The 24,718-nt window shown below is 40.3% G+C and overlaps 3 protein-coding genes across 3 annotated transcripts; 2 read left to right on the plus strand and 1 right to left on the minus strand.

The window, feature by feature from the left end:
• Window positions 1-1,443: 1,443 nt before the first annotated feature.
• Window positions 1,444-4,790, plus strand: LOC9269113 (4-coumarate--CoA ligase-like 3). The gene is made up of 6 exons (XM_015794712.3): window positions 1,444-2,669; window positions 3,093-3,282; window positions 3,516-3,655; window positions 3,835-3,902; window positions 4,023-4,125; window positions 4,402-4,790. The coding sequence occupies exons 1-6, from the start codon at window positions 1,545-1,547 to the stop codon at window positions 4,549-4,551; spliced, it is 1,776 nt and encodes a 591-aa protein (XP_015650198.1). The 5' UTR covers window positions 1,444-1,544; the 3' UTR covers window positions 4,552-4,790.
• Window positions 4,791-4,795: 5 nt separating this feature from the next.
• LOC4344644 (lysine-specific histone demethylase 1 homolog 2-like) lies at window positions 4,796-8,670 on the minus strand. The gene is made up of 2 exons (NM_001422907.1): window positions 7,080-8,670; window positions 4,796-6,058 (listed from the first exon to the last, which is right to left on the minus strand). The coding sequence occupies exons 1-2, from the start codon at window positions 8,614-8,616 to the stop codon at window positions 5,304-5,306; spliced, it is 2,292 nt and encodes a 763-aa protein (NP_001409836.1). The 5' UTR covers window positions 8,617-8,670; the 3' UTR covers window positions 4,796-5,303.
• Window positions 8,671-9,118: 448 nt separating this feature from the next.
• LOC4344645 (beta-glucuronosyltransferase GlcAT14B) lies at window positions 9,119-12,369 on the plus strand. The gene is made up of 4 exons (NM_001422908.1): window positions 9,119-9,954; window positions 10,488-10,563; window positions 10,676-10,791; window positions 11,691-12,369. The coding sequence occupies exons 1-4, from the start codon at window positions 9,312-9,314 to the stop codon at window positions 12,254-12,256; spliced, it is 1,401 nt and encodes a 466-aa protein (NP_001409837.1). The 5' UTR covers window positions 9,119-9,311; the 3' UTR covers window positions 12,257-12,369.
• Window positions 12,370-24,718: the final 12,349 nt, after the last annotated feature.

A 24,718-nucleotide genomic window follows, 5' to 3' on the forward strand; every position in this document is an offset into this window, starting at 1 on the left:
TTTTCTTCTAGGCCATTAGAACTAAGAATTGGAGCAATCAAAATTCTATGAAATTCCTTTATAATGTTTCAATGTATCAAGATTTCAGAGAAAAGCTAACACGATGTCCAACCTCTTATAAAGTTATATTTAAATCAAAATTTCCAATCTAACGCGGATATTTCTGATTAACATATTACAACCCTAGTATATGTATATATAGATAGATATGGAAGCAATCACGTAATAGAAAAAAAAATACTAACTAGTACGTTAGATACTAATAGTTAGTATTTATTTAATTATTCGCTAACAATATGTCACGTTTTTCATACCACAATTATAGCTCATGCCCCAACATCATGATTGAACGCTGCCTTAAAAAATTGAACCATATGCTTCTGTACTTCCTGAACGATCGTTCTGTTATATGCTTGCTTGGTGCGGCATCTCCTGGCGATGTCGACGATATCGTACCGTATTGAACAGACTTGTTCGGCTTCATAAACGATTTCGAAATCTATTATTAACTGAGATTTGGTGTACTCTTATATAGGATTTATTGATTTGGAAATCGTTTCTCAGCTATGCTACACCAAATCTCTCAGTTAATGAGGTTACTCTTATATAGGATTTATAGATTTGGAAATCGTTTCTGAACCATTAGATGACAGAGTAAATGCGATATGAACCGCTCGATGAAATTTGAGCATTGAATGCTTTTATATGATTTCTGGCCTAAGTTTATTATCCCAATTAAAATGATATAATATAGATAGAGAGATATGGATCAACATCACCTAATAGAAAAAAAATACTAATATAAGATAAATACTACAATAAATACCAATAACTATATAGAGCTGTATAGGATAGGATTACTACATATAGGATGAATATGGTAAGGAGTATATATTTACCACTATTAATTTTGTAAAAATAAAAAAAATCAGTAGTCCTTTTCAAAACTGGAACCGTTGTTGCATCATCTCACCCACCTGCGTGCTCTTGCATTGCTCCACTCACCAAGACTGAAATTCTAGTGTCCACCAATACGACGCATATGTAAGTGGATTTTTAACCGGGATATTACCAATATGCAATGAGATCAGGAATGTACCATTGGTTTCCATCTCTTAGAGCATCTATTAGAGGACACATTCGTGTGGATGTGACTGTGGTGTTGCGTATGTAGTGATGTATGTCTGCCATGTAATTGAAAAAAAGAAAAGATAAAATCTTTAGATCTTTCTTTTTTAAAATCTTATTTATAAAATAAACTAATTCATATCAAATCTCTGTAATTAATATTTGTATGTTAAAAGTTAATCTACTTTGAAATAGAGGTAGTGGGTGATATATATTTGGTAGGGAATACTAAAATATTACCATTATTAACTTTTTTTTTATGAAAAAGGAAAAAGAAAAACAAAATCCGAAGTCCTCTTTAAAAACCGTAACCGCGCGCCCTCTTCTTCCTCCCGCCGCCGCCGCCGCCGCACTCCGCTTCCCGCTCACACGCCCCCACCACCGCCCTCGCCCTCGCCTCACTCTCCTCTCCGGCAATGCAGCGCGACGCGATCGCCGCCGCCCGGAACGCCGGCTGCTCGAGCGGCCGCATCTCGCAGCCGCCGCCGCCGCCGTTCTACTCCGCCGCCACCGGAATCTACAGCAGCATCCACCCTCCCGTGGCGCTCCCCACCGACCCCTCCCTCACCCTCGTCGCCCACCTCTTCGCCCGCCTCCCCCTCGCCGACCCGGGCGCCCCCACCCTCGTCGACGCCGCCACCGCGTCCGCGGTGTCCCGCGCCGACCTCCGCCGCCTCGTCGCCTCCCTCGCCGCGGGGCTCCGCCGCCGCCATGGCGTTCGGAAGGGGTCCGTTGTGCTGCTGCTCCTCCCGAACTCCGTCGCGTTCCCCGTCTCGTTCCTCGCCGTGCTCGCCGCCGGCGCCGTCGCCACCACCATGAACCCCTCCAGCTCCCCCGCCGAGATTGCCGCCCAGGCGCGGGCCACCGGCGCATGCCTCGTCCTCGCCTCGCGCGACGGCGCCGCGAGGCTCCCGCCTCTCGCTGCCCCCGTCGTCCTCGTGCCCGAAATCCTGGACCATTCCGCCGCGGCCGACGACGGCGACGACGACCAACGCGTGTTCGCCGCGTTCCGCGCCATGCTCGACGGCGGCGGCGGCGACGGCACCGAGACGGCGGTCCCGGTGGTGGGCCAGGACGACGCGGTGGCCATCCTCTACTCGTCGGGGACGTCGGGGAGGAGCAAGGGGGTGGTGCTGACGCACCGCAACCTGATCGCCATGACGGAGCTGTTCGTCCGGTTCGAGGCGTCGCAGTACCACGCGCGAGGTGCTCGCGAAAATGTCTACATGGCGGCGCTGCCCATGTCCCACGTGTACGGCCTCTCCCTCTTCGCCGTCGGCCTCCTCTCGATCGGTGCCACGGTGGTGGTGATGAGGAGATTCGACGCCGGCGACGCCGTCGCCGCCATCGGGAGGTACAAGGTGACGCACATGCCGCTCGTGCCGCCCATCATGGCGGCCATGGTCAGGGCCGCCGCGGCCGGCGGCGTGCCGCCGTCGCAGGTGGCCTCGCTGGTGCAGGTCTCGTGCGGCGCGGCTCCGATCACCGCCGCGCTCATCCACGAATTCCTTCAGGCTTTCCCCCACGTCGACTTCATTCAGGTCATGAGCTCACTATTTCATTTTGATTTTGTTAGTTTTGCTAGTAATCAGTTCGTCTGAAATTTGTGTTCAACTATTTTTCTCTTCAGATTTTCTTGAATAATTTGATTCCAGCTATTTTCCTTTTATGCTATTTAAGTAAAATTTATTTTGTGGCTGGAATAGGTTTATGTAGAGGCCGGATTTATTTTCATTATTATTGAATATTACCCACATTCCCAAAAAGACTTCACTTTTGCCTATAAACCTAGACAGGCCTTCGTCCAGATTCATAATGTTTCTTTTTACGTAGGTGGTATGTAGGATTTATTTCGATTATTTAAAAGTAGAATTTATTTCCATTCATGATTGATAGATAAGATAGAATCAATCACCTGATGAATAGAATCAACACACTAACTAATTTTGAAATGTACACTGCAGGGTTATGGCATGACAGAATCTACTGCCGTAGGAACTCGCGGATTTAACACTAGCAAGCACAAAAAGTATACCTCGGTAGGCCTTTTGGCCCCCAACATGCACGCCAAGATTGTTCATCTTGAGAGTAGTTCATGTTTGCCTCCAGGCTTCTCAGGGGAGCTATGGCTCCATGGCCCAGGAATCATGAAAGGTAGTATTGCACTACCATTTCATGGATGCATGGCTTTCAGATTTACATAATCCTTCAGCTCTTTTTACCTGTCATTGTTAATTTGGTTGTCCTGTGGTTTAGCTTAATTTCGTTTCTTTTGACCTTGCTGTAGTGTTGTTGCTTTGTGAGTACTTCATGTTGTTAATGCCATACTTTTCTTCTATGTTCATTTGTATATATATTTGAGTCAACAAAAATTTGCTTCTTGACAGGTTACTTGAGTGATGATGATGATGCCTGCACGAGAAAGGATGGCTGGTTGCGTACCGGAGACATTGCCTACTTTGATCTGGATGGCTACCTATACATTGTAGGCCGCTTGAAGGACACAATCAAGTACAAAGGATTTCAGGTATGGCCTCCTGTTGCCACCTTTGAAATTTAGCCGACTTATTTACCGCTGGTCCGGCGAAAAAAAATGAGAAGAAAAACCCAGTTGTTGTTCTTGTTCTTTGTGTTAATTTTGAAGAAGAGAGTTCGTATATAATGTAAGAAAGTCTTGATCTGGTCGTTTTCCTTGGTTATCACCAGATAGCTCCGGGGGACTTGGAAGAAGTTTTGATCCACCACCCTGAAATTCTTGATGTTGCTGTGACATCGTAAGTGTTTTTTTTCTTTTTTTGGTTCCTTTCTGAAAGACTGAAACAGTATGGTCTATAATATTTGTCACCATGTTCTTCAGCTTGCTTCTTTTAATTCTCCTGTTTTGTTATACATAGTGCTGAGGATGAAGAAGCTGGAGAGATACCAGTAGCTTTTGTGGTGAGGAGATCTGGAAGCAACCTTTCTTGTAAGCAAGTGATGGAGTATGTGGCCAAGCAGGTATGAACAATCTACTACACATCAAAGAAGCAGTGTTTTTGTTTTCTTTCTTCCAAATGTTTTAAACCTCAACAAGTCTTTAGTTACATATACTTCTATATTGCAAACTCATTAACAATATTGAGCATTTGCGCTTCCATTATACAATTTCATTCCTCATCTGTTTGAACAATTATATTCCTCAAACCCAAGTGTCCTCAGATGTAAACCTTATGATCTTACATGTATGAAGGTTGCTAAGATGAAGTAAGTGAAATGTAACATGTTGTGATGCAGGTTGCTCCATATAAGAGAGTGAGGAAGGTGGTATTTGTGGAGGCAATTCCCAAGTCACCTGCTGGAAAAGTTTTGAGGAGGCTTCTCAGGAACTCGCATGACACTGCTGCTGCTGCTACCTCTTCTTGCAGTATCAGCTCCAAGCTCTGACCGTCACTTCACTTCAAAAAAAATTCTCAGAGGTTTATAGTCTTACACTCCCTCCATCCCAAAACGTAGCGTCCAGATTTATAGCCGGAAATAGCTACATTTTGGGACGGAGGGAGGAGTTGATAATATGAAGCTGTACTTCAAACTCCCCGGGTTGTGTTGCATATCTCTGAAAATATTTAATGTCTGTAATGCTTATTGCAAATACAGGTGCAAACATCCCAAAAAAAAAAAGAATCTCAAGTGAGAAGCAATGCGTTTATATTACGAAACGCCAACCAGCTTAACTGTGGTATCTAACAAAGGAAATAGGATGGTTCCAGGGAGAAAACAAAGAATAATGGGGGCAAAAGGCAACCAAACTCAATTTAATGAAGCCAAACAAACTGGTCCAGAAGTGAGCTTATCCACCATTTCAGCAACACATAAACTGCCAGATACCAATATAGGAACAACATCTAGAAAAAAAAGGGGGAAGATGAAAACAATAGTAGCCTCCCTAAAAGAATCCAATAGTACCTGCAACCAAACTATTCATTGAAATTTATCAGTGCATCTAAGTTCTAATCTACTGAGGGAGGCCAGATGACTGATGACTGCCATGTTACAAATGGCAGGGAGGATCTTGGTTTTCCTGCCCCACGTCTAAAGTTTGCACACTAGAGAACAATCTATGAGCCAGTTTTTGGCCCAAACCAAAAGAGAAAATATGGGGTTCTTTTCTACAAACAAGAATAAAGTAGCGGTACAGATCAAAGTCCGGTTTTCAAGCTCTTCGGTCCCTGCAACCTTTTCCTGGCTTTCTGAGCTCTCGAGATGCTAGAAATCAGATGACTACATACATCGTATGTACTGTCGTAACCCATTAGTTTAACACCAAGATCTTTGCATAGAACTGCTATCCTACTTTTATCATTGTCGCATTCCAATAGTTCAGTTGCTTGCTCTTGCGAGACGGTGGCGTATAAATAAAACACCTCTTGGTCTATCTTCTCAGCCACAGGGTCCTGATCCTTCTGATTACCCTTTACTTTGCGTTTCTTGGAAGGCAGAAGCAAAGGCTTCTCAAGTGTAATCCTAGCCAATCCCGGAGCCTGTTCCTCCTCAGGTGTAATATAGGAGAACACGAACGAGAATCTTCCACATTCTAGATCTGGCTCCATGAAAAGGTCGTCCAGTACATTATTTATAAGTCTGATGCTTTTCTGCAGGGCATACTTCTTATAATCAGAATTCAATCTACTTTCCGAAGCATGGAGAATCTTGGAAGCTTCCCTTAGTCCACTCAATAAAGCTCCATGCATTGTTGCAGGGTATGCACGATTTGTTGCTTCTCCAGCAAAGAATAACCGGTCATTGACGCTCTCAGCGAGAATATCATAGTCAGTGCCAGAAGACCCAACTCTGATGTGAGAGTATGAACCTGAGCAAAGAGGATCACTACCCCATCTTGTGCAACATGATTGAATGGGATCAGGCACTGTAACACCTTTGGGGCCATAGATACCTGGAAAAAGTCACAAAAGTGAGTTCATTGGTTATTGAAATAGAAAACCAAAAAAAAAAATTATATAATGAGATATTGGAAACTAAGCACATTTCTCCTAGTTGTTTTTTTACCCTTTCCATTACAAACCACAAATTCATATTACAAGATAATAATGGAAATAATTCACATTCTCCAAATCATGTTTCACTCTGTCTGATGTTTCATTATTTGCAAACCATTCCATATTCATCACACAGTTTATTTGCCCCCACTATGCCAATAGACTTCCAATATGCACATTGGTGCACACTGCACATCAAACTAGTATGATATAGTGCAAAAGAATAGCATATTCTTTATTTATTTAAACTCTAAAGTAAATGAAAAAATGTACTAGTCATCGCATTTGTAACAGAATCTTTAAAATATCTCATTATATAATTTCCTTCCCTTCCATTCCTTCTTTCCATCTGTATACTCTTAATCTAAAAGGAGCACTTCAGTGTTCAAACACCATCCAAGTTCCAATCCATATTAATAACTCTATAATAAAATTTACTGGTTAGTTGAGGATTGTAGATGGTAAGACAGTACACAGATAGTGTACACAATCCAGAGTTAATTTTTACAGAGCTGTTGACTTGTATTATTAGTATAAACACTTCAAGTTAAATCAACACAACATGGCACTCCAATAAATTATGGAATTGGCATGACTCTACTAGGTTCCAAATATACCCTTGATGGTTCTAATGCAACCATCCAATGCATATGGCAGGGACTACTTGAATTAATACAACAAATCCGATTGTCATAGCAAAATTTAAATCTAATCTTAAATCAACACATGACACATTGTTCTTTTTCTTTAATTTATGTGACACCTTGTTATGCCATTCCATAATTCATTCCCCCATTTTCTAATATGCAAGGAGTTCATACTTCATACTTAAAGCTTATCCATACTCCATCCTTGTTAGAAGACTTCAAAAAAATATGGTCTTATGGAGATACATTGGAATGTAAGTTCAGTGATTACCTTTAAGAATACCAAGGACCCTATGAAGTGCTACAGCAGGATCAACCTTTTCAAACTCCAAAGCAGCTTCTCCCGCAACAAGTGCGATAAGTACCGCACCACCAGAGACAGTGTGGTAGCTGTAGAAGAGAAAGAACTCGCCACGCTTGCTCCTCTCCTTATTCAAACACCCAAATGTGTCAATCTCCTCATCCCAAAATACATGGGGAAACACCATGGCGACTTTGTTCAACAACCCAAACCCCAACCTCTGGATTGCTTCAAGCTTCCTCTCTGGCAACTCCGGTTCAAAAATGATGCTCCTGCTCTTGAGCACTCCAAGTGGAGCAGTGCAGAGTGCCATGTCAGCCTTGAAAACCTGGCCTCCTTCCACGGTGATGCTCACCCCATCCTCCCCATGCTCAATCCGCTTCACCGTCTTCTCATACAACACCGGCACACCATCGCACAATGCGTGTACCAGCCTCGCATTCCCTCCGGCTAGGAAGCAATGGTCTCCCCCCATCTCATACTGGTCATCCTGGTCCCAGTGCGCGAGCGAGAGCTCCGATAGGCAGCCGGCATTGGAGAATTCCAGGTTAGCCAAATGCCAGTCCAGAACCTCCCTCTCCTCGACGCTTTTCGCCACCTTGTAAAAGCGTCTCAGCCTCTCTATACCTTCCCCTAGCGAGATCCCCTCGGCTGCCTTCTTGAGATACTCTCGCAGCCGGGTGGCGTGTTCTAGAAGCGTGTTGAACACCAGATCCATGCTCCTGTCCAGCTTCATGTCCACGGTGCGGCCGTCGTGGTGGTAGAGCGGGCAACTGTCTCGCACCTTGTGGAGTGGAATCCCGAGCTGCCTGGCGAGCACGCCGAGCGGGTTGGTGTGGATGCCGGTGATGACGCTGCCGCCGAGCTCAACGGCGGCCTGGTCCCCGCCGAGATGAGTGGTGTAGACGCGGCCGCCGGGGCGGGCGCGGCCCTCGAGGACGAGCACGCGGAGGCCGAATCGGAGCAGCTGGCGCGCGGCGGCGAGGCCGGCGAGACCGGCGCCGACGACGAGCACGGATGCGGCGAGGCGCTGCGGCGCATCGGGTGGTGGGGAGGCGGGGAACGCGGCGGAGACGCCGAAGTTGATGTGGCCCTCCCGGGCGAGGAACCCGTGCGCCACGGCGACAAGGTTGTCGTAGCTGGCGGCGACGGTCTCCTGCACGCGCGAGCGCGGGAGCGGCACCCGCGGGTCGGCGCGCCACGAGGCGAGGATGTGGTTGCGGACGACGATGTAGTCGTTGGGGGCGGCGGCGACGGGGGCCGGCAGGAGGGGCCGCTCGGCGGGGAGCAGCTCGTCAATGGGGAAGCCCAGCGAGAGCGCTATTAGCGCCTCCGTCTCCGTCTCCCGCTGCCGCTCGTCGGCGGAGAGGCGGCGCAGCCGGCTGATCCGCCGCGACCTGGCGTTCCCGAGGTAGGACTCCAGCTCGGCGTCCACCAGCGACTCGTCGTACGACGACCTCGCCGTCAACGCCGCCCTCCTCGCCGGCCGCCGCGACGACGACGACATCGCCGCCGACGAGGTTGGGGTTTCTCTCGCTTCGCGGAGGCGAGGGGAGAAGAGAAGAGGTGGGTGAGGTGGGGTTTCGACTTTAATGGGGGGGAGGCTGACTGGTGGGCCCGCAGTCGTCAGCTCTGGACTGTGGTTTGTACCCATCTCGTGGGTCCCACTTGTCAGTGTGAGGGTAAGACGAGTCGGCGGTGCTAAGCGGTGTTGACTTCTTACAAGGACGTGTTCCCATGTCTCAATGGCAGGTGGGCTCCATCAAGCGTGGGCCCACATGTCTGCCACCTGGGTGTGGATGAGATCGTCATGAGAAAAATGGCAGTCAGGTTTTCCAGCCAAGCGGCACGCGTGCGGATCCTGCCACGTAGCCATGGGGCCCACTCGTCATAGGCAGATTTTTGGGCCGTTCTTTATTGGGCCTAGTAGGCCGACTCATTTACTGGAGAGGAGTTCCACTTCTTCCTCCTCGGGAGAAGTTGAGGGAGGCATTATGGACTTCTCTCTCCTCCTAGCTTCACTCTCTCCGCTGCTGCTGCTGCGTTCGGTAGCTAAGCTTAGCTTAGCTTGCGAGCTGCGTCGCCTAGCTCCGATTGGATCTCGCTCTCGAGCTCGAGCTCGAGCTCGGATTCCATGGCGAATTGGTGACTCGGTGGCAAGGTCCCGTCTCCTGGTGTCTGGAATTGGGCGGCGGCGGCGGGATGAGGAAGAGCTGGGGGCTCGGGCGGCCGTCGGGTGACCGGCGGTGGCTGCTCCCCTTCGCCGCGAGCCTCCTCGTCTCGGCGACCCTCTTCCTCGCCGCGGCATGCGGCCTCTTCTCCCCGCCCTCTCTCGCCGACGGCGACGACGACTCCATCCTCATCGACGTCGCCACCTGGGACACCGCCTCCGCCGCAGAATCCGAGATCAAGAACCGCCTCCTCGACTCCAACTCCGACTCCGACGACGGCGACAACCCGGACGACGCGGCGGTGAACTCGGACGCCTCCTCCGCGGATCCCCCGCGGATCGCCTACCTCCTGGAGGGAACCAAGGGGGACGGGGCGCGGATGAGGCGGGCGCTGCAGGCGATCTACCACCCGCGGAACCAGTACATCCTCCACCTCGATCTGGAGGCGCCGCCGCGGGAGCGGATCGACCTGGCCATGTACGTCAAGGGGGACGCCATGTTCAGCGAGGTCGGGAACGTGAGGGTCATCGCCAAGGGCAACCTGGTCACCTACAAGGGGCCAACCATGGTGGCCTGCACGCTGCACGCCGTCTCCATCCTCCTCAAGGAGGGTCTGGAGTGGGACTGGTTCATCAACCTCAGCGCCTCCGATTACCCCCTCGTCACGCAGGATGGTCAGTGCTCTGATTACTCTGCTGAATGAATTTTAGCTTACTTTGTGTGTTGTGCTTGTTCTAGAATGTAGAGATGTTTTGTTAATTAGCTATGAAATGCCACCGAATTTGCCTCTAGGATTGTCTACTTGATGACAAAGGATGGTCAGTGTTCTTCAGGTCAGCTGAATTTCAATTACATATTGTTGTGTTTGTTCTAGGATGTGGAGATATTTTCTTAGCTATGGAGTGCCACTGAAAAGATTGGAATTTAGGATTTGCCTCTAGGATAGCATTGTTGAGGGCAGCAATTAGCATCTGTGTAACTGTAATGGTTAAATTCGTTGTGTAAGCTATAGCCTATCTGATAGCTCAACTAGATTTCTTTGCATTGGCATCAGTTATGTAGAGCTTGCTAGCTACTATTAGCAAGCTTCAGATTCAGGAAAATGAAAGTGTGCTGTAATGAAAGCTTTAATCCTCATTGAGGATATTGCAACATTCAGTGGCATTGTATAAGTATTTGCATGGCTAAACGTTATTTTTCTCTGCAGATATACTTCATGTGTTCTCTTCCTTGCCGAGAAATCTTAATTTTATAGAACACATGCAACTATCTGGTTGGAAAGTGTAAGTTTCCTTCTAGTCTTCAGTATTTTCAATTTTTTTCACGTTATCTAGTTCTCTCTACTTTTGATTATCCAGATTACTTGTTCTGATGCTTTATGTGGTTTTCTCACAGGATTTCAAGAGCAAAACCTATTGTTGTGGACCCAGGGCTCTATCTATCAAAAAAGTTCGATCTTACCATGACTACTGAGCGGCGAGAATTGCCAACATCTTTCAAGTTATATACTGGTGAGCATGTTTCTGATTTCTATATGTCTTACTTGGCATATTAGAAAGCTATTATGATTCTGCCCACAAGTTAACGATGCATTCATGCAGCGATTGGCATGGGTATGGAATCTAAATATTTATGATACTATTATTCCAAACTGACCTTTGAATAGTGCTGGTTTGTAAGTAATTACTTCATGGTAGCAGACAGTAGCGTTGAATACTTGATTGACCAATATTGATTGCAATAGACCATTTCTTATTGTTAGCATTAGTGTGTGTCCTCTTGCTTTTCACTATGTCCACATGCCCTCTTATGTTTGCGAAAATAAATAAGTAGACATTATTTGCAAAAATAAATAAGTAGAGGGAGAGAGAGAGAACAGAGGATTTTTGTTGTTGTTGTTTTGAGTTAAAACAGAGGATGTTGGATTGAAGTATCAATCTTGACATCGGAGTTATCAATAATTTTCAAAGCAAGCCCTTACAGTTTAGAATGCACCAAGATGTTTTGAAATGAGCTACTTTTCCTGTTGACCACAATATGGCTTCATTTCCTGCTTGCTTCCTTCCTGTCATCATTTTTTGTTTGACTAGATCTGGTATTCCGATGAAATGGCAGATCAAATCTTCCATTAGCACTGACAAAATAAGAAGTTTGATCTCTCTGTTCAAAACGCCTAGGAGTGATGCAGAATAAACAAATGCTCTATGTGAAGTGTAAGGGCGTTATGCAGTTTTTAGCAAACATATTTCTATTTCGGTTGTGAAATCAAAATATTGTTTTTATTAATTACCTGTTTATACGAGAGGCACATCAGCATCATTCTATCTTGTACGCGTTACATGTTTCCTGATACAAAACACACAAGACTCTTAAATGTATCTTAACATCAGAGTCGTCTTTTTATCGACAGGTTCTGCTTGGATAATGCTCACAAAAACCTTCCTCGAGTACTGCATATGGGGATGGGACAATCTCCCACGGACACTCCTTATGTACTATGTTAACTTCATCTCCTCTCCAGAAGGTTATTTCCACACCGTCATCTGCAACTCGGACGAGTTTCGGGGCACTGCGGTTGGCCATGACCTGCACTACATTGCTTGGGACTACCCTCCAAAGCAACATCCAAATATGCTCTCCATGAAGGACTTCAACAAGATGGTCAAGAGCGGCGCGCCGTTTGCACGGAAGTTTCCCAAGGATGACAAGGTCCTGGACAAAATCGACCGTGAGCTGCTGCACCGCTCCGAAGGCCAGTTCACCCCCGGAGCATGGTGCGACGGGAGCTCTGAAGGAGGAGCTGATCCATGTTCCTCAAGGGGTGAAGATTCGGTATTCGAGCCTAGTCCCGGTGCCGAGAGGTTGCGAGGCCTCATGAAGAAGGTGCTTTCATGGGATTACCGCAATGGCAGCTGCTCGTCGCTCGGTTACGATCAGACAAAACGAGATTGGTATGTTCCAAAAGGTAGAGGATAATTCATGTTGTCCTGGTACCTTTTCTTGTAAATTCAGATAGCTGAACTTGACCCCTTCCATTGAAATGAACAAAGCTGATGAATCCAACATTCTGACCAAGAAAAAAGATGTTGAAATTGCAATGTCCGTACATATCTGGAGTACCATTTAAAAAAAAACGGTCATATTACGATAACTAAAAACGATGGACTGACTTTTAATGTTCTATCTTCATCCAAACTATTTGGTGCTGAAATTCTGAGAGAGTTTGGTCAGCTTCATTCATGGACTTGACTTTGTACGGCTGTTGCTGCGTACACACAAATTTCCGTCAAATTTCTGTCGGCGACCTTAATTTGATCTGCAAAATCTGCCACTCGCTCACTTTCCCAAACAAAATCTCTCCAGTTCACCAAGACCTAACACTGACGACCTGAAAAACAAAACACAAGTAATTAAATTTGCAGCTAAATTTATTTAAAATTTTCTCATTGGCTTTGACATCATTCAGTACAGCCGCTCCTTTTCAGCTTGATCACACTTTGGCTGTAGCAGCAGTGCAGCACGAGGCCAACATGTGAAAAATGAACAAAATTGAGAGCTGCGCTGCGTACGCGGCGCGTCGATATGGACATGGATTGGTTGTTAAATTCAGACGCGAGGATCATGCGTAATAAGCTGGCTGGAGGTAGCTTTCAGAGTTTCAGAGAGTACGTGTTCTTCACAGTGGAGGTGTCAAAGGTCAGTTTTTGGGGATCTCGACAGTCACTGTTGGCTCGGCTCTTAGATTGGCCTACCTATTTGACTTGTGATTTATCAACCTCCATGCAAGCTCAAGAGGATCTCTCGATTCACCGATAGACACAGGCATACGTTTGGTTTGGGGACAACTATGACCGGCTCTATATTTTCGAGGGCCTGAAGATATAATCGTTATTATGGTTTCTCTCGGTTGAATATTGTTTTAATTTACTTTTAAAGTATACAACTCCTTCCGTCCCATAATATATCAACTTAGAACCAAATGTGATACTTTATGGTACAACGAATCTGGACAGTAAACATGTCCAGATTTGTCGTACTATGAAGTGTCTCGTCCAGTACTAGGTTACTATATTATAGAATGGAGGAAGTACTTTATAAACCATTCATTCTCCAAAATGACATAAATAAACACCACTAACATAATTAATACGTTAAGTAGGAACTCTTAAGAGTTAACTTGTAAATAATATTACACTACAGTTGAAAAACTAAAATGCAGAACATGAAAAACCAAACTACTGCTAACTAATAGATTACCATCATCCATAATATAAAATGAGTGACAACGTAATTTTTGGACAGTTGATACAAAATCAACACTTATGAACAGTTGAACACAAGCATATAGGTGGACCTCCTTCCAGCTCGGGCCTTAGGTGGTCACATCTTTCACCTAACCCTCATCCAAATATAAGATGGGATGATCCTTCTTCTTCTATTTGGATGGGGGATAAGACCATCATTGCTTATTACTAACTCCGTCCCAAAATAAGTACAGCCATGAGTTTTCGCAATCAATTTTGATCGTCCATCTTATTTGATTTTTTTTATAATTAGCATTTTTGTTGTTATAAGATGATAAAACATGAATAGTACTTTACTCGTGACTTATGTTTTTAATTTTTTTTAAAAAATTTTTAAATAAGATGAATGGTTAAAGTTGAGCGCGGAAAACCATGGTTGTACTTATTTTGAGACGGAGAGAGTAGATAGTACAAGATACATGGATGATAAAATAAGGCACCTATAAGTGGGACCCACATGTCTGTCTTGGGAATAGGAGTGACGAGTTAAGTCAATTTGTAGAGACCAACTCAATTAGAGATATTCCTATCAGAAAATAATTCCATCCCAGACGTTTCTAAACCAAAGATTCTAGAAAACAAGTTTACTCTCGACCCATCTCATAGTATCCCAAAAACCAAACACACCCTACGAGATAATTGATCATGAGTATTTTATGTATACTCATTTATAAACACATACTATATATATAATGAATATACATATACGTTAATATAACATGTACGAGCTTCTAACTTTCGCATACCTTAATTAAGACGAGCTTTGAAAGGTGGATGTTAGATGAGCTTTTTATTCCTTTAACCTTTTTTGTCGGGTACTCAGTTGTAACTTCACAAGCTGTTGTGTACATCCATGATCCGGAGGATCCATAATTCAGGCATGTAACCATCCTCTTGTCTTAAACAAAATTATCTACAAAAAATTGATGTTGGCTTTAATCCGTCTGAATAGTCCACTTACTGGCAAAGTAATTAACTTAATTTAATTTTAAGATTCTAAAACCGGTGGAGATCAAACAACAGACCGACGGCCTTGACTACAAGCTAATTCGTTTCCATTGACAAATCTACCGCACGAGCAGAGCTTGATCTGTGTCGCTTTTATTTAATTTGTCAGCAACTTTTCTGTACTTGCAACGAAAAATCAACACCTACCTCTCTAACTTTAGCGTTTTAAGCAAAAACGAAATTCAGCATTAGCAAAGTGTAATTCTTTTTGTCTGCTCATCTGTTGTAATTAAGCTTTTGAAAAGGTAAACCCTCTGCTTTTTTTCCAAGGTGATCTGACTGTCAAACTGTGGCTTAGGTACTGATAAGTGACGTGTCAAACAGAGCACTGCTTCAAGGAATTCATAGCACCGTTCGGTTGAAAATGAGTTTTTCTGAGATTTGTATCAATGATTTTCTGTTTCTTGATTCTGAATTAATTTGTTAAGATCATGGTTTGACTACAAGATTTTCTGTGAGAAAAAAACATAGTATATATATAGGAGTGAAAGAGAAAGGTAGGTGGATAATGGTTTATATTGTGGAGCAAATCTCTTTTTTTTTGCAGAAAGTAAACGATAGTAAATCCCAATGCTCAATCTTGGAGGAATTAAATCACAGTGCTCGGAAATTTCTCTTGCCCACTCAAATTCTGATTATGTTTTGCTTCACTTGAAGTTAGTACTGTTTACTTTTTATTGTGCCGTACTATACTTTCGCTAGGACTTGGGCAACTTGTATCAAATAAATATTTAAATAAAGTTTTTTAGGTGAAATTTGTATAGCCTTTTGTGGAAAAGTTTTAGAAAAACTCAGAAATATGGCATAATATAGGTGTTATATTATACACATTTTCCTATGAAAAATAAAATGTACCTAATTCAAACTGTGGTAAATTGTAGCTATTAACTCGGCAGCCATATATATATACGGCCGAAACAATATTGCACACAAATTTGTCAACTTTCACAAAATTTACAAGTAGGAGTTGCACGCAGCAAACCCAAATCCAAACATTGTGACATACGGTAGCATCAATCCAAACAGGCCAAAATTTGTCAAATTTCACATAATTTACAAGTAACAGTTGCACGTAGCAAACCCAAATCCACCTCATGTTGACCTTGGAAATTAAAAATGTGTTCCTTTTTTTGGTTTAGGTAGAAAAGAGTTCAGCTGTGTTGGCAGATCGTGTGCACGTTGCCTTTTAGGCAGCATTTCGATTTTCATTAGCCATCAAAATCTCAACTTTTTTTGTGAGTTGATCTAAACTTTCGAGTCAAAGCTCAAAACTATCTTAAAAAGATTCCATTTTCACTTTAATTTGCGGAAAGGTACAAAGATACGTGCGCATGCATCCAGTGAGACTTTCGTGTCCAGTTTGGTTCCTAACCACGGAATTTAATTGAACCATAATTCAAAGCTTGTCTTTTCTTTTTTTGCACTCAAGGAGAAAAATGGTAAATAATTTCACATTTTCAACCGGCATCCTGTTTGCCTTTGATATTTTTTAAAAACTTTTCGAAGAAAAATTCGCAGTGTTTTGCTTTTGGATTTCTCTTCTCCAAAAATTAAGGGGGAAATTTCTCTCTCTAAAGATTCTCCAAAAAATAAGGGGACATTTTTTTTCTCTCTAAAGAAAATTTTGTATAGGAAATTTCTTACAACCTTCAGTTCGAACTACCAAGTTGACTCACTAGCCGACCTGCTAAGCTTGTCCACGTCAGCACTTTATACCTTACAACTGAGCAGATTAATGCCTCTGACTTCTTTTACTACTAACTATCTCAATTAATTAAATCTCCTCTTTACCTATTTCTGTTCAACTCCGTGTCTCAATTTTGGATTCAACCATGACAGAGCACTCTGTACAGCTAACAATTGAAAACAAAGGTAGCCGGTAGTACATTTGAAATCAAAGCAAATAAAGAAAAGATGAAAAAATCAAAATTATCACCGCACTACTACGAAAACCATTTTCAGAGACGGATGAAACACATTTCCAAAGGGAGGTCGACCATCTGTCTCTAACAGGTTAAAACGACGTGGAAATGGGACCATCTACAAATGCAGGTAAAATGTTGTCTGCGAAAATCATTTCCCTTAATTTAACCACATTTTTATATTCTGCTAGCTAATTAGTACAAAACAAAACATTTCGGTTTTTTATCATTTCTGTTGATATATTGGTAATTTATTGAAGAATTAGTTTCCATTGCCTGCCATTATGTGGAGGTGCCGATCCGTTGTTGACATAATGCCGGGAAGAAATTAAGACAAAGTTTTGATAATAAGGCTCAGATTTGTTGGAGTAAGCTGCCATGCACCTTCCTTTGATATGAAAAGTTTGGAAACGTCTGTTTCTGCCTCCTATAATGTTGAAGAGTAAATATTTTTATCTCAGTGTTTAGTTAGGCATGTATAGTCTATTCTCAATTGGAACTTTCTTCCTAGTGATATACAGCAAATCGCCAAGTCATTGTGCTTTATATAAGGGAGGGATTCTGTAATAATTCCCATGTTTTTATAGTCCGATTTTGTTGTTTTTAATTGTTCTATATTCGTGTGGATCAATTTGACTTTACGGAGAGACATTGAGATGATACCATATGTTTTTGGGAAAAAAAAGAAATTAACTATTTTTTTTAGGAAATTAACTATTTAAAACAACATACAAGAATGAGAGCACATATTCTCGATGGCTTCAAATAGATAATATAGCAAACAATCCATCACCACCAACACTTGTGTTAGTGGCATAATTTGATTTGTAGTTAGTTTTATATGGTAGATCGACCAAATTATCTGAAATAGCTGCTTTTATGTCATAAAAGAGATTAAATTAAGAGACATAACCAAGTCCGACTATATATATAGCTTAAACATCATTCAATATTGATAGATTAGGTATTCCAAGGGTTTGGGTTCCCCAACTAACCCCGCAAAACCAACTAAATTAGAACCAAAGGTTGGTAGTACTACTGCTTCCTCAGTTTTAAATAATTACTTGTTGGTCCAGATTTGTTTTAAGTCAAATATTTTAGTCTTTAATCATCAATTTCTACAAACTCATATAGTTTAGCATCATAAGATTTATATTTTCTTTTTTTATACCGATTAGCACCAGACAGATGATTCATTGAATAGAGAAGGAAAAAATTATAAGGCTTGTGCCCTGGAAAGCTGTAGCCAGGAAAGAAAGAAAAAAAAATCCACCATTACGCAACGATAGCACATACAGGTAGCCAAGGAGAAGGCTTAGTACTAGATCGACCGCCACTAAGCGTGACTGGTCGCTATTAGGCCAACAAGGAAGCTACAGCTGGACCACCCAAAACCAATCCCTAACAAGATTTATATTTTCATATTCACCATAAGAAATACTTTCATAATATATAATTAACATGTTGTTAAGACTTCAAAAAAATTAATGGTCAAAAGAAATATATGTTTGATTTAGAACAACAAGAAACTTTTGAAAGTGAGTTATGCGCTGTTTAAATCCCACCCCAAAATTTTTCACCCTGTCGCATCAAACGTTTGAACACTTGCATGAAGTATTAAATATAGGCTAAAAAAAACTAATTGCACAGATTGTGACTAATTTGCGAGATGAATCTTTTAAGCCTAATTGCTCCATGATTTGATAATGTGGTGCTACAGTAAACATTTACTAATGACGGATTAATTAGGCTTAATAAATTCGTCTCGTGTTTTACAAGCGGATTCTGTAATTTGTTTTGTTATTAGACTACGTTTAATACTTCAAATGTATGTCCGTATATCCGATATGACACGCCAAAACTTTACACCCCTAGATCTAAACATCCCCCTTAGAGCAGGTACAATAACATGCTATAAGCTATCTATAAACATATTTTAAAGAGATAAACAAAGAGAAAGAAGAGCAGCGGGTTATACAGTTTAGTAGCTTCTTGGAGGTGCTTGGATTTTAAGCATGTGACATTTTCTATTTTTCTAATTTCCCCTTTAACGCATGCAAAGGACTACTCACAGACTCACAGTAGCACGCTTTCCGAGGCAATTTGGTCTGCAGGTATACAAAATTATTCTCAACTAACCAGTTTCTGATTCGCGGACAGGTGCTGTTCTCTTCCAGAAGCCCTAGCTAATACTACTACTAGCATATTTGCAAATTCCAAATGGCAGATTATACAATTAATATGCTCGAGTTTGGCAAATCTTTCCAAAACATTGTTTTCTTTAAGGGAATTGATCCCCCCAAACTTTAAGACTGTAAGACTATACATTGACTTGGGAGAGCAAGATGAGCAAAATTAATATTGACAACGCTATATGACTGTACAATGAGCAAGATGGGCGAAATTAATATTGACTAGAGCAAGATGACTGTACAATGTGTCACAAATAAATACTGACACCAGCATTATACAACTTTTAAGTTTTGAAGTAAAAGGACACAGCAACAAAATTGTCTCATTTGTTTAAGAAAAAACTCAAGATAAATTAACATTAGAGCAGGCAACATGCATATATAAATATGAGCACTCAATCTTTTGTTAGAGAATACTAAATAACTATGATTTGTCTGTACATAAATCTATCCATACAACATGAAAAGGATCTTTTGTACTAGATATTATAAATAATTTAGACATGTGTTCCATCCATAAAACGTGAATGTTTCATAAAGGGAAGATGTATAACATGAGAAGGATTGCAGAAGGACACAACTATACTACCCTCTTACATGAAAGACAAGCGCGTGCACTGCTATATCCACAAGATTTACGGAATTCCTAATATATATAAAGCATATATTGCGTGTGAAATATAATTCTTTGGGCACCAGGTTTTGAACCATGTAATTATGCACCAACATCTGCACACAACTGCACTGCACTAGTAAAAAAATTATTTTTCCAGACAGTTGGTAACCCATTTATAGAACCGCCTCAACTAAGGGCACATAGAAATTGAGGTTTTGTACACGCAGATTCAACATCCACAAATTAAAATCAACTAGGGCTTGTGACGAATGTTTAGGCTTCTAAAAGATCTCTAATGAAAAACAATTTCAACTAGAAAAGTTGTAGATCTCATCAAGAGCTATAACTTTTCATATAAAGTTTGTCATCATTTGACTTCATAAGAAGGATGTACGGTTTTTCGTATTTTAAGAGTGGTTTTACTTAATAATACCGCTCGAAAAAAAAATCAATTTTGACATACAATCACAATATTTTTATAGTCAGTTTTCTTAATTAAGAAACCTTCAATAAAAATTATGATTTTCGTGGATGGTTCCTTAGAGGATTTTTTTTCGTAAAAATAGACATAATTCCCACATGAGGTTTTCTTAAGGACCCTTCGTAAAAATAGGTTCTAGCAGGCAGTTTATGAACCTAAGATAACCTCAACCATTTTCACATACGCTTTTACTTTTGGGGCACCTATGAAAAGAAAAGGCTGATGTCTGTACAAATGATATTTTAGTAGTGCTGTTTTCAAATGTAATTCGATCAGTGTATATATAGGCTTTCAAATTTGTTAATAGACCACGCAAGACGTACACTAGCTAGAAATTAAGACTCTTGAGTCTTGACTAAGCTCGGATCCCACCGAATTGTGAAGCCAGTTACACTTAGGCTGTCAAAATTTAATCTGCTAATAGTCTGTCAAACTTGCCCACAGATAATAACAAGCCATTTACCTGTCAAACTTTGCTAATAGGCTGTCAAAATTTAATCACCGACCAACACTGACACAAAGCATCCCTAATAACGCAACAATTTACGGCATTATTTAGTAAACCTGTGGATATCCATGACAGCATGCATGACGAAAAGCCAAGGTACATACGTAACTAGGGTCTGATAAGTTTGAGATCAAACTTTTATAACTTTGACCATCAATAACTTTAAAAATATTTAGTTTAAAAAAACTAGAACAACATATATAAATTTGTCTTTCAAAACACTATAATAAAAGTAAACATGCATTTATTTATTGTATGTATTATAATAGAAAAATAAGGTCAAAGATATATATTGTAGACAGTGTCATTATGCAAAACGTCAATTAAAATGAAACTAGAGGGAGTACATGCTGGTAGAATTAATTGACCTAGAATTTTGTCTTTCTTTTTTAATTGAACAAATTTAAATTTACTTATCAAATTCGTCTCTTAAAATCATAGCCGGCATGCATGCACTTGGACATTAATTCCTAATAAATACGTATAACTCTATGATTAAACGATGGCGGCTATGTTTGGTTGATCTTGAACCGGAGATGCAAAAATGAATATGCATGGTAGGTGTTTGATTGCTGAAGACTTTATGTTTGCATAATAGTCACAATTAAGCCCTTGATTTGTTAATCACTTGACCAGGCCATTCGTTGCTTAAGTGGACTGGTTTACATACTTTATTACTAGTCAAGTTATAAGATTAGTATTTTTGTTTCGTTTTGATCGATCGGTGGGTTGACATTGACAAGATCAAGTAATATTATATCAGTTTTGTGTAGGACCAAATGACCAAATCCATATGAACAGTCCTTTAGACCAGTGTGAAACCCCACAAATTCTATAAAAAGATTATGTGAAGTTGACAAAGGCTAGCTTCTACCGACCAACATCATGATTAATTAAGGACTTAATTAAGGAGACAAGTTCTTAATTACCAAAAGTTTGTCGTAATTGGCTCGGTGATCAAAAGCTGTAATAATGCTAGCTTACGGTGAATCTGTGATACATATCCATCGAATCACGCCAATCTCTCTGCTGGTTTACACTCAATTGAAAATGACATTGCTTTCGGTGTTAATTATTAACTTTGCAATGCAAAACCAGGGAAAATTTTCTTATGTCTAAACTTTCTGCGAGGAACATATATATTAGAGGATTGAATAATTGATATAATTAAATGTTGTTTAGATATTCGTTAGAACATGTTTACTTTCGGTGATGATTCTCGTTAGAATTGAAACATTGTTGTTTAGCGAGAATATGCTGTAAATAATAATTCCAATATATAGAAACAATAAAAAATTTAAAACGTCTGTGGAGATTATATATATCAGTATTACTCTATCTGTTTCATATTTTAAGACGTTTTAACTTTTTTTTCATAGTCAAACTTTCATAACTAATTTAACCAAGTTTGAAAACACGTATAGTAGCAACATAGTTAACAAATATAGTACCAAAATATATTCAATGTAAGATTTAATAAAACTAATTTGGTGTTGTACATATTGCTATGTTTTTCTATAAATATGGTTAAACATGAAAATAGTAACTTAGAAAAAAAAATATCAGAACGTCTTACTGTATGAAACAGGGAGTAGCAATAATTTGAGTAATTAAAGCTCTCCTCTTGTACTTTGATCTAGCTAGAAAAGTAAAACCAAGCAAGATCATGCATATATGTCGTCTCAGATTAGCTGGAAAGGCAAATGTTGCCATGGACGTGTAAGCAAAAAATTCTTGGAGACAAGGACTGATGAAAAATAATAGTACTATGTGACGAAATCATGTAAGAACAGGGATACTTGCAATCCAAGTTGTTCTACACTTACCTCGGCACGATCGGTCGTTTGAAAAGTATAGGTGAATGGCACAATTTGACCACAGAATGAATCTCTGTCTCCTGTCAATAGCTCAAGTTAACATCGCATAATAAAGTAATTAGCTGTCACCAAGTAAATGTTCCTTTTTGTTCAGTAATTTAGTACTCTCTCCGTTTCAAAATGTTTGACACCGTTGACTTTTTAGTACGGGTTTGACCATTCGTCTTATTCAAAAAATTTAAGTAATTATTTATTCTTTTTATATCATTTGATTCGTTGTTAAATATACTTTCATGTGCACATATAGTTTTACATATTTCACAAATTTTTTTAAATAAGACGAACGGTCAAATATGTGCTAAAAAATCAACGGTGTCAAATATTTTGAAACGGAGGGAGTAGTCCAGAAGGAACAACTACTGCTGTTTACCGAATCTACGATTCTAACGTAAGATCAGTAAAGTTGCTGTTCAAGATTCAACATGAACAATTGTAACTTATTCGATCTCTCTTCTCACGAAAAATAGAATTTTGTGACACTTGAAGAGGTATAGAAGGCAGGGGACAGAACCAAAAATAATCATAAGCCTATGACTCAACTAATATGCTATTGGTTTTATCTAAAAATTACATGGTGGTTTAAGCATGGTTGTATAGACAAGCCTAGGACAACTTAAGGAGGTATCAAAAGGTGTCAAACATACTAAAATTTTATATATGGGTATATCAAAATTTATATGATAAATTATATGGTGCTTTTCAGTACTTAAAAACCGTACAATCACTTATATTTGTATGTTATTTGAGATTAGGTTCAACGCTAAGAAATTTGAACATCAGTATCTTTAAATACACATATTAAAACAAAAGCATGCGTAATTTTGCTTTAAATATTTTGTAATGGTAATGAGCGGTGATATTTTTAATTGGCAACGTGACAAACGTCAATGTGCAAAGCCATATATTTATCAGATATGGATTATAAAACCTATTTTATCTGTTTAGCAACAGAAAATCGGGCAGATGATCATATCCAAAAATTTAATGCATATGCACTAATCATATCCTAGCAGCCTCAGAAGTTATTGTTGAGGCCTTGTTTAGGTGGGAAAAATTTTTGAGTTTAGTTGTCACATCGGATATACGGACATACATTTGAAGTATTTAATGCCCCATGCCTTGTTTAGATCTAAAAAATTTTTGGCCAAAAACGTCACATCAAATGTTTGAACACATGTATGGGGTATTAAATATAGAAAAAAAACCAATTGTACAGTTTGCATGTAAAAGTTGCGAAACGAATCTTGTGAGCCTAATTACGCCATTATTTGACAATGTAATGCTACAGTAAACATTTGTTAATGATGGATTAATTAGGCTTAATAAATTCGTCTCGCAGTTTACAGGCGGAATCTGTAATTTGTTTTGTTATTAGTCTATATTTAATACTTCAAAGTGTGCATCCGTATACTTCAAAAATTTTACACGCAAAGAACTAAACACACCCCTAATTTAACATGAATAATTAAGACCAAATTTCAAAGTGTGAACCATCCAATCAAATCAATTAATGTAGCTGAGCTCTACGGTGGTTTGTAGTTGGAAAACTGAGTCCCAACAAAATGACCAACAATCCACGGTTAAAATCTGAAATTAATATACTAGCTCCTATGGCCGAGTGTAACCAAATATTTAGAAAAACAGCCGTATATATGTTTCAAATAATACCTTGCGACCTGGGTGGGAACCATCTCTTTTCGTTGGATAATTTGCAATTTTGCAGAAAACACCTTTCATTTGATGGTGAAGTCGTAGATAGGGTTGAAAAAAATTGCTAGTGTTCGGAATTACGTATGCACGAAACTACACTTTCACTATAAATTTAATTTTTTGAACGACTCACTATAAATTTAATGTCACAAAGTCACCTCTTGTCTTTGTCTTTGTCTTTAAGCTTATACTCCTTCCTTTCCAAATTAATCATCATACAGTGAAATTCAAAATTTCTCAAATTAATTATCATATAACTGTATGGATACGGATTTATCATAATATAATTAATGCAGCATGGAAGAATGTGTGCATACTAAGGTGTAATTGGCATGGTGTTTTAATCGATATATGCATTGTGGGAGAATCTGTGCATGGTGTTTAGATTTATGTGATTAAAATTTTTCTTAGTCTATAAACATATATGATAATAAATTTGAGAAGGAGGAAGTATTAAAGGTACTAGTTCAATGCCCATGACTTGATATGGAAGTAGAAAAGCAAACAATAACGTTTAATCTCGATCTAAAACAATAACACTGTGATAATTTTTATATCCGTCTAGGGAACCAAATTTTCATGTGTATATATGTATACGATCATAAGTAAAAAAAAACAAACACATTTTTCAATAAATAGTAAGTCGATAACCATGAAAAATAAAGCAAAGAAACAAAAATATCAATATTTTCCTTAATAAGTATTTCTCTCGTCCCAAAACAAACAAATTTAGTACTGGATGTGATACATTATAGTACTATAAAATTTGGATAGACCAATATATATTTGTCACATCCAGTACTAGATTTATTTATTTTGA

Source organism: Oryza sativa, chromosome 8 (assembly GCF_034140825.1).
Source record: "Oryza sativa Japonica Group chromosome 8, ASM3414082v1".
In the NCBI taxonomy this organism is placed as follows: domain Eukaryota; kingdom Viridiplantae; phylum Streptophyta; class Magnoliopsida; order Poales; family Poaceae; genus Oryza; species Oryza sativa.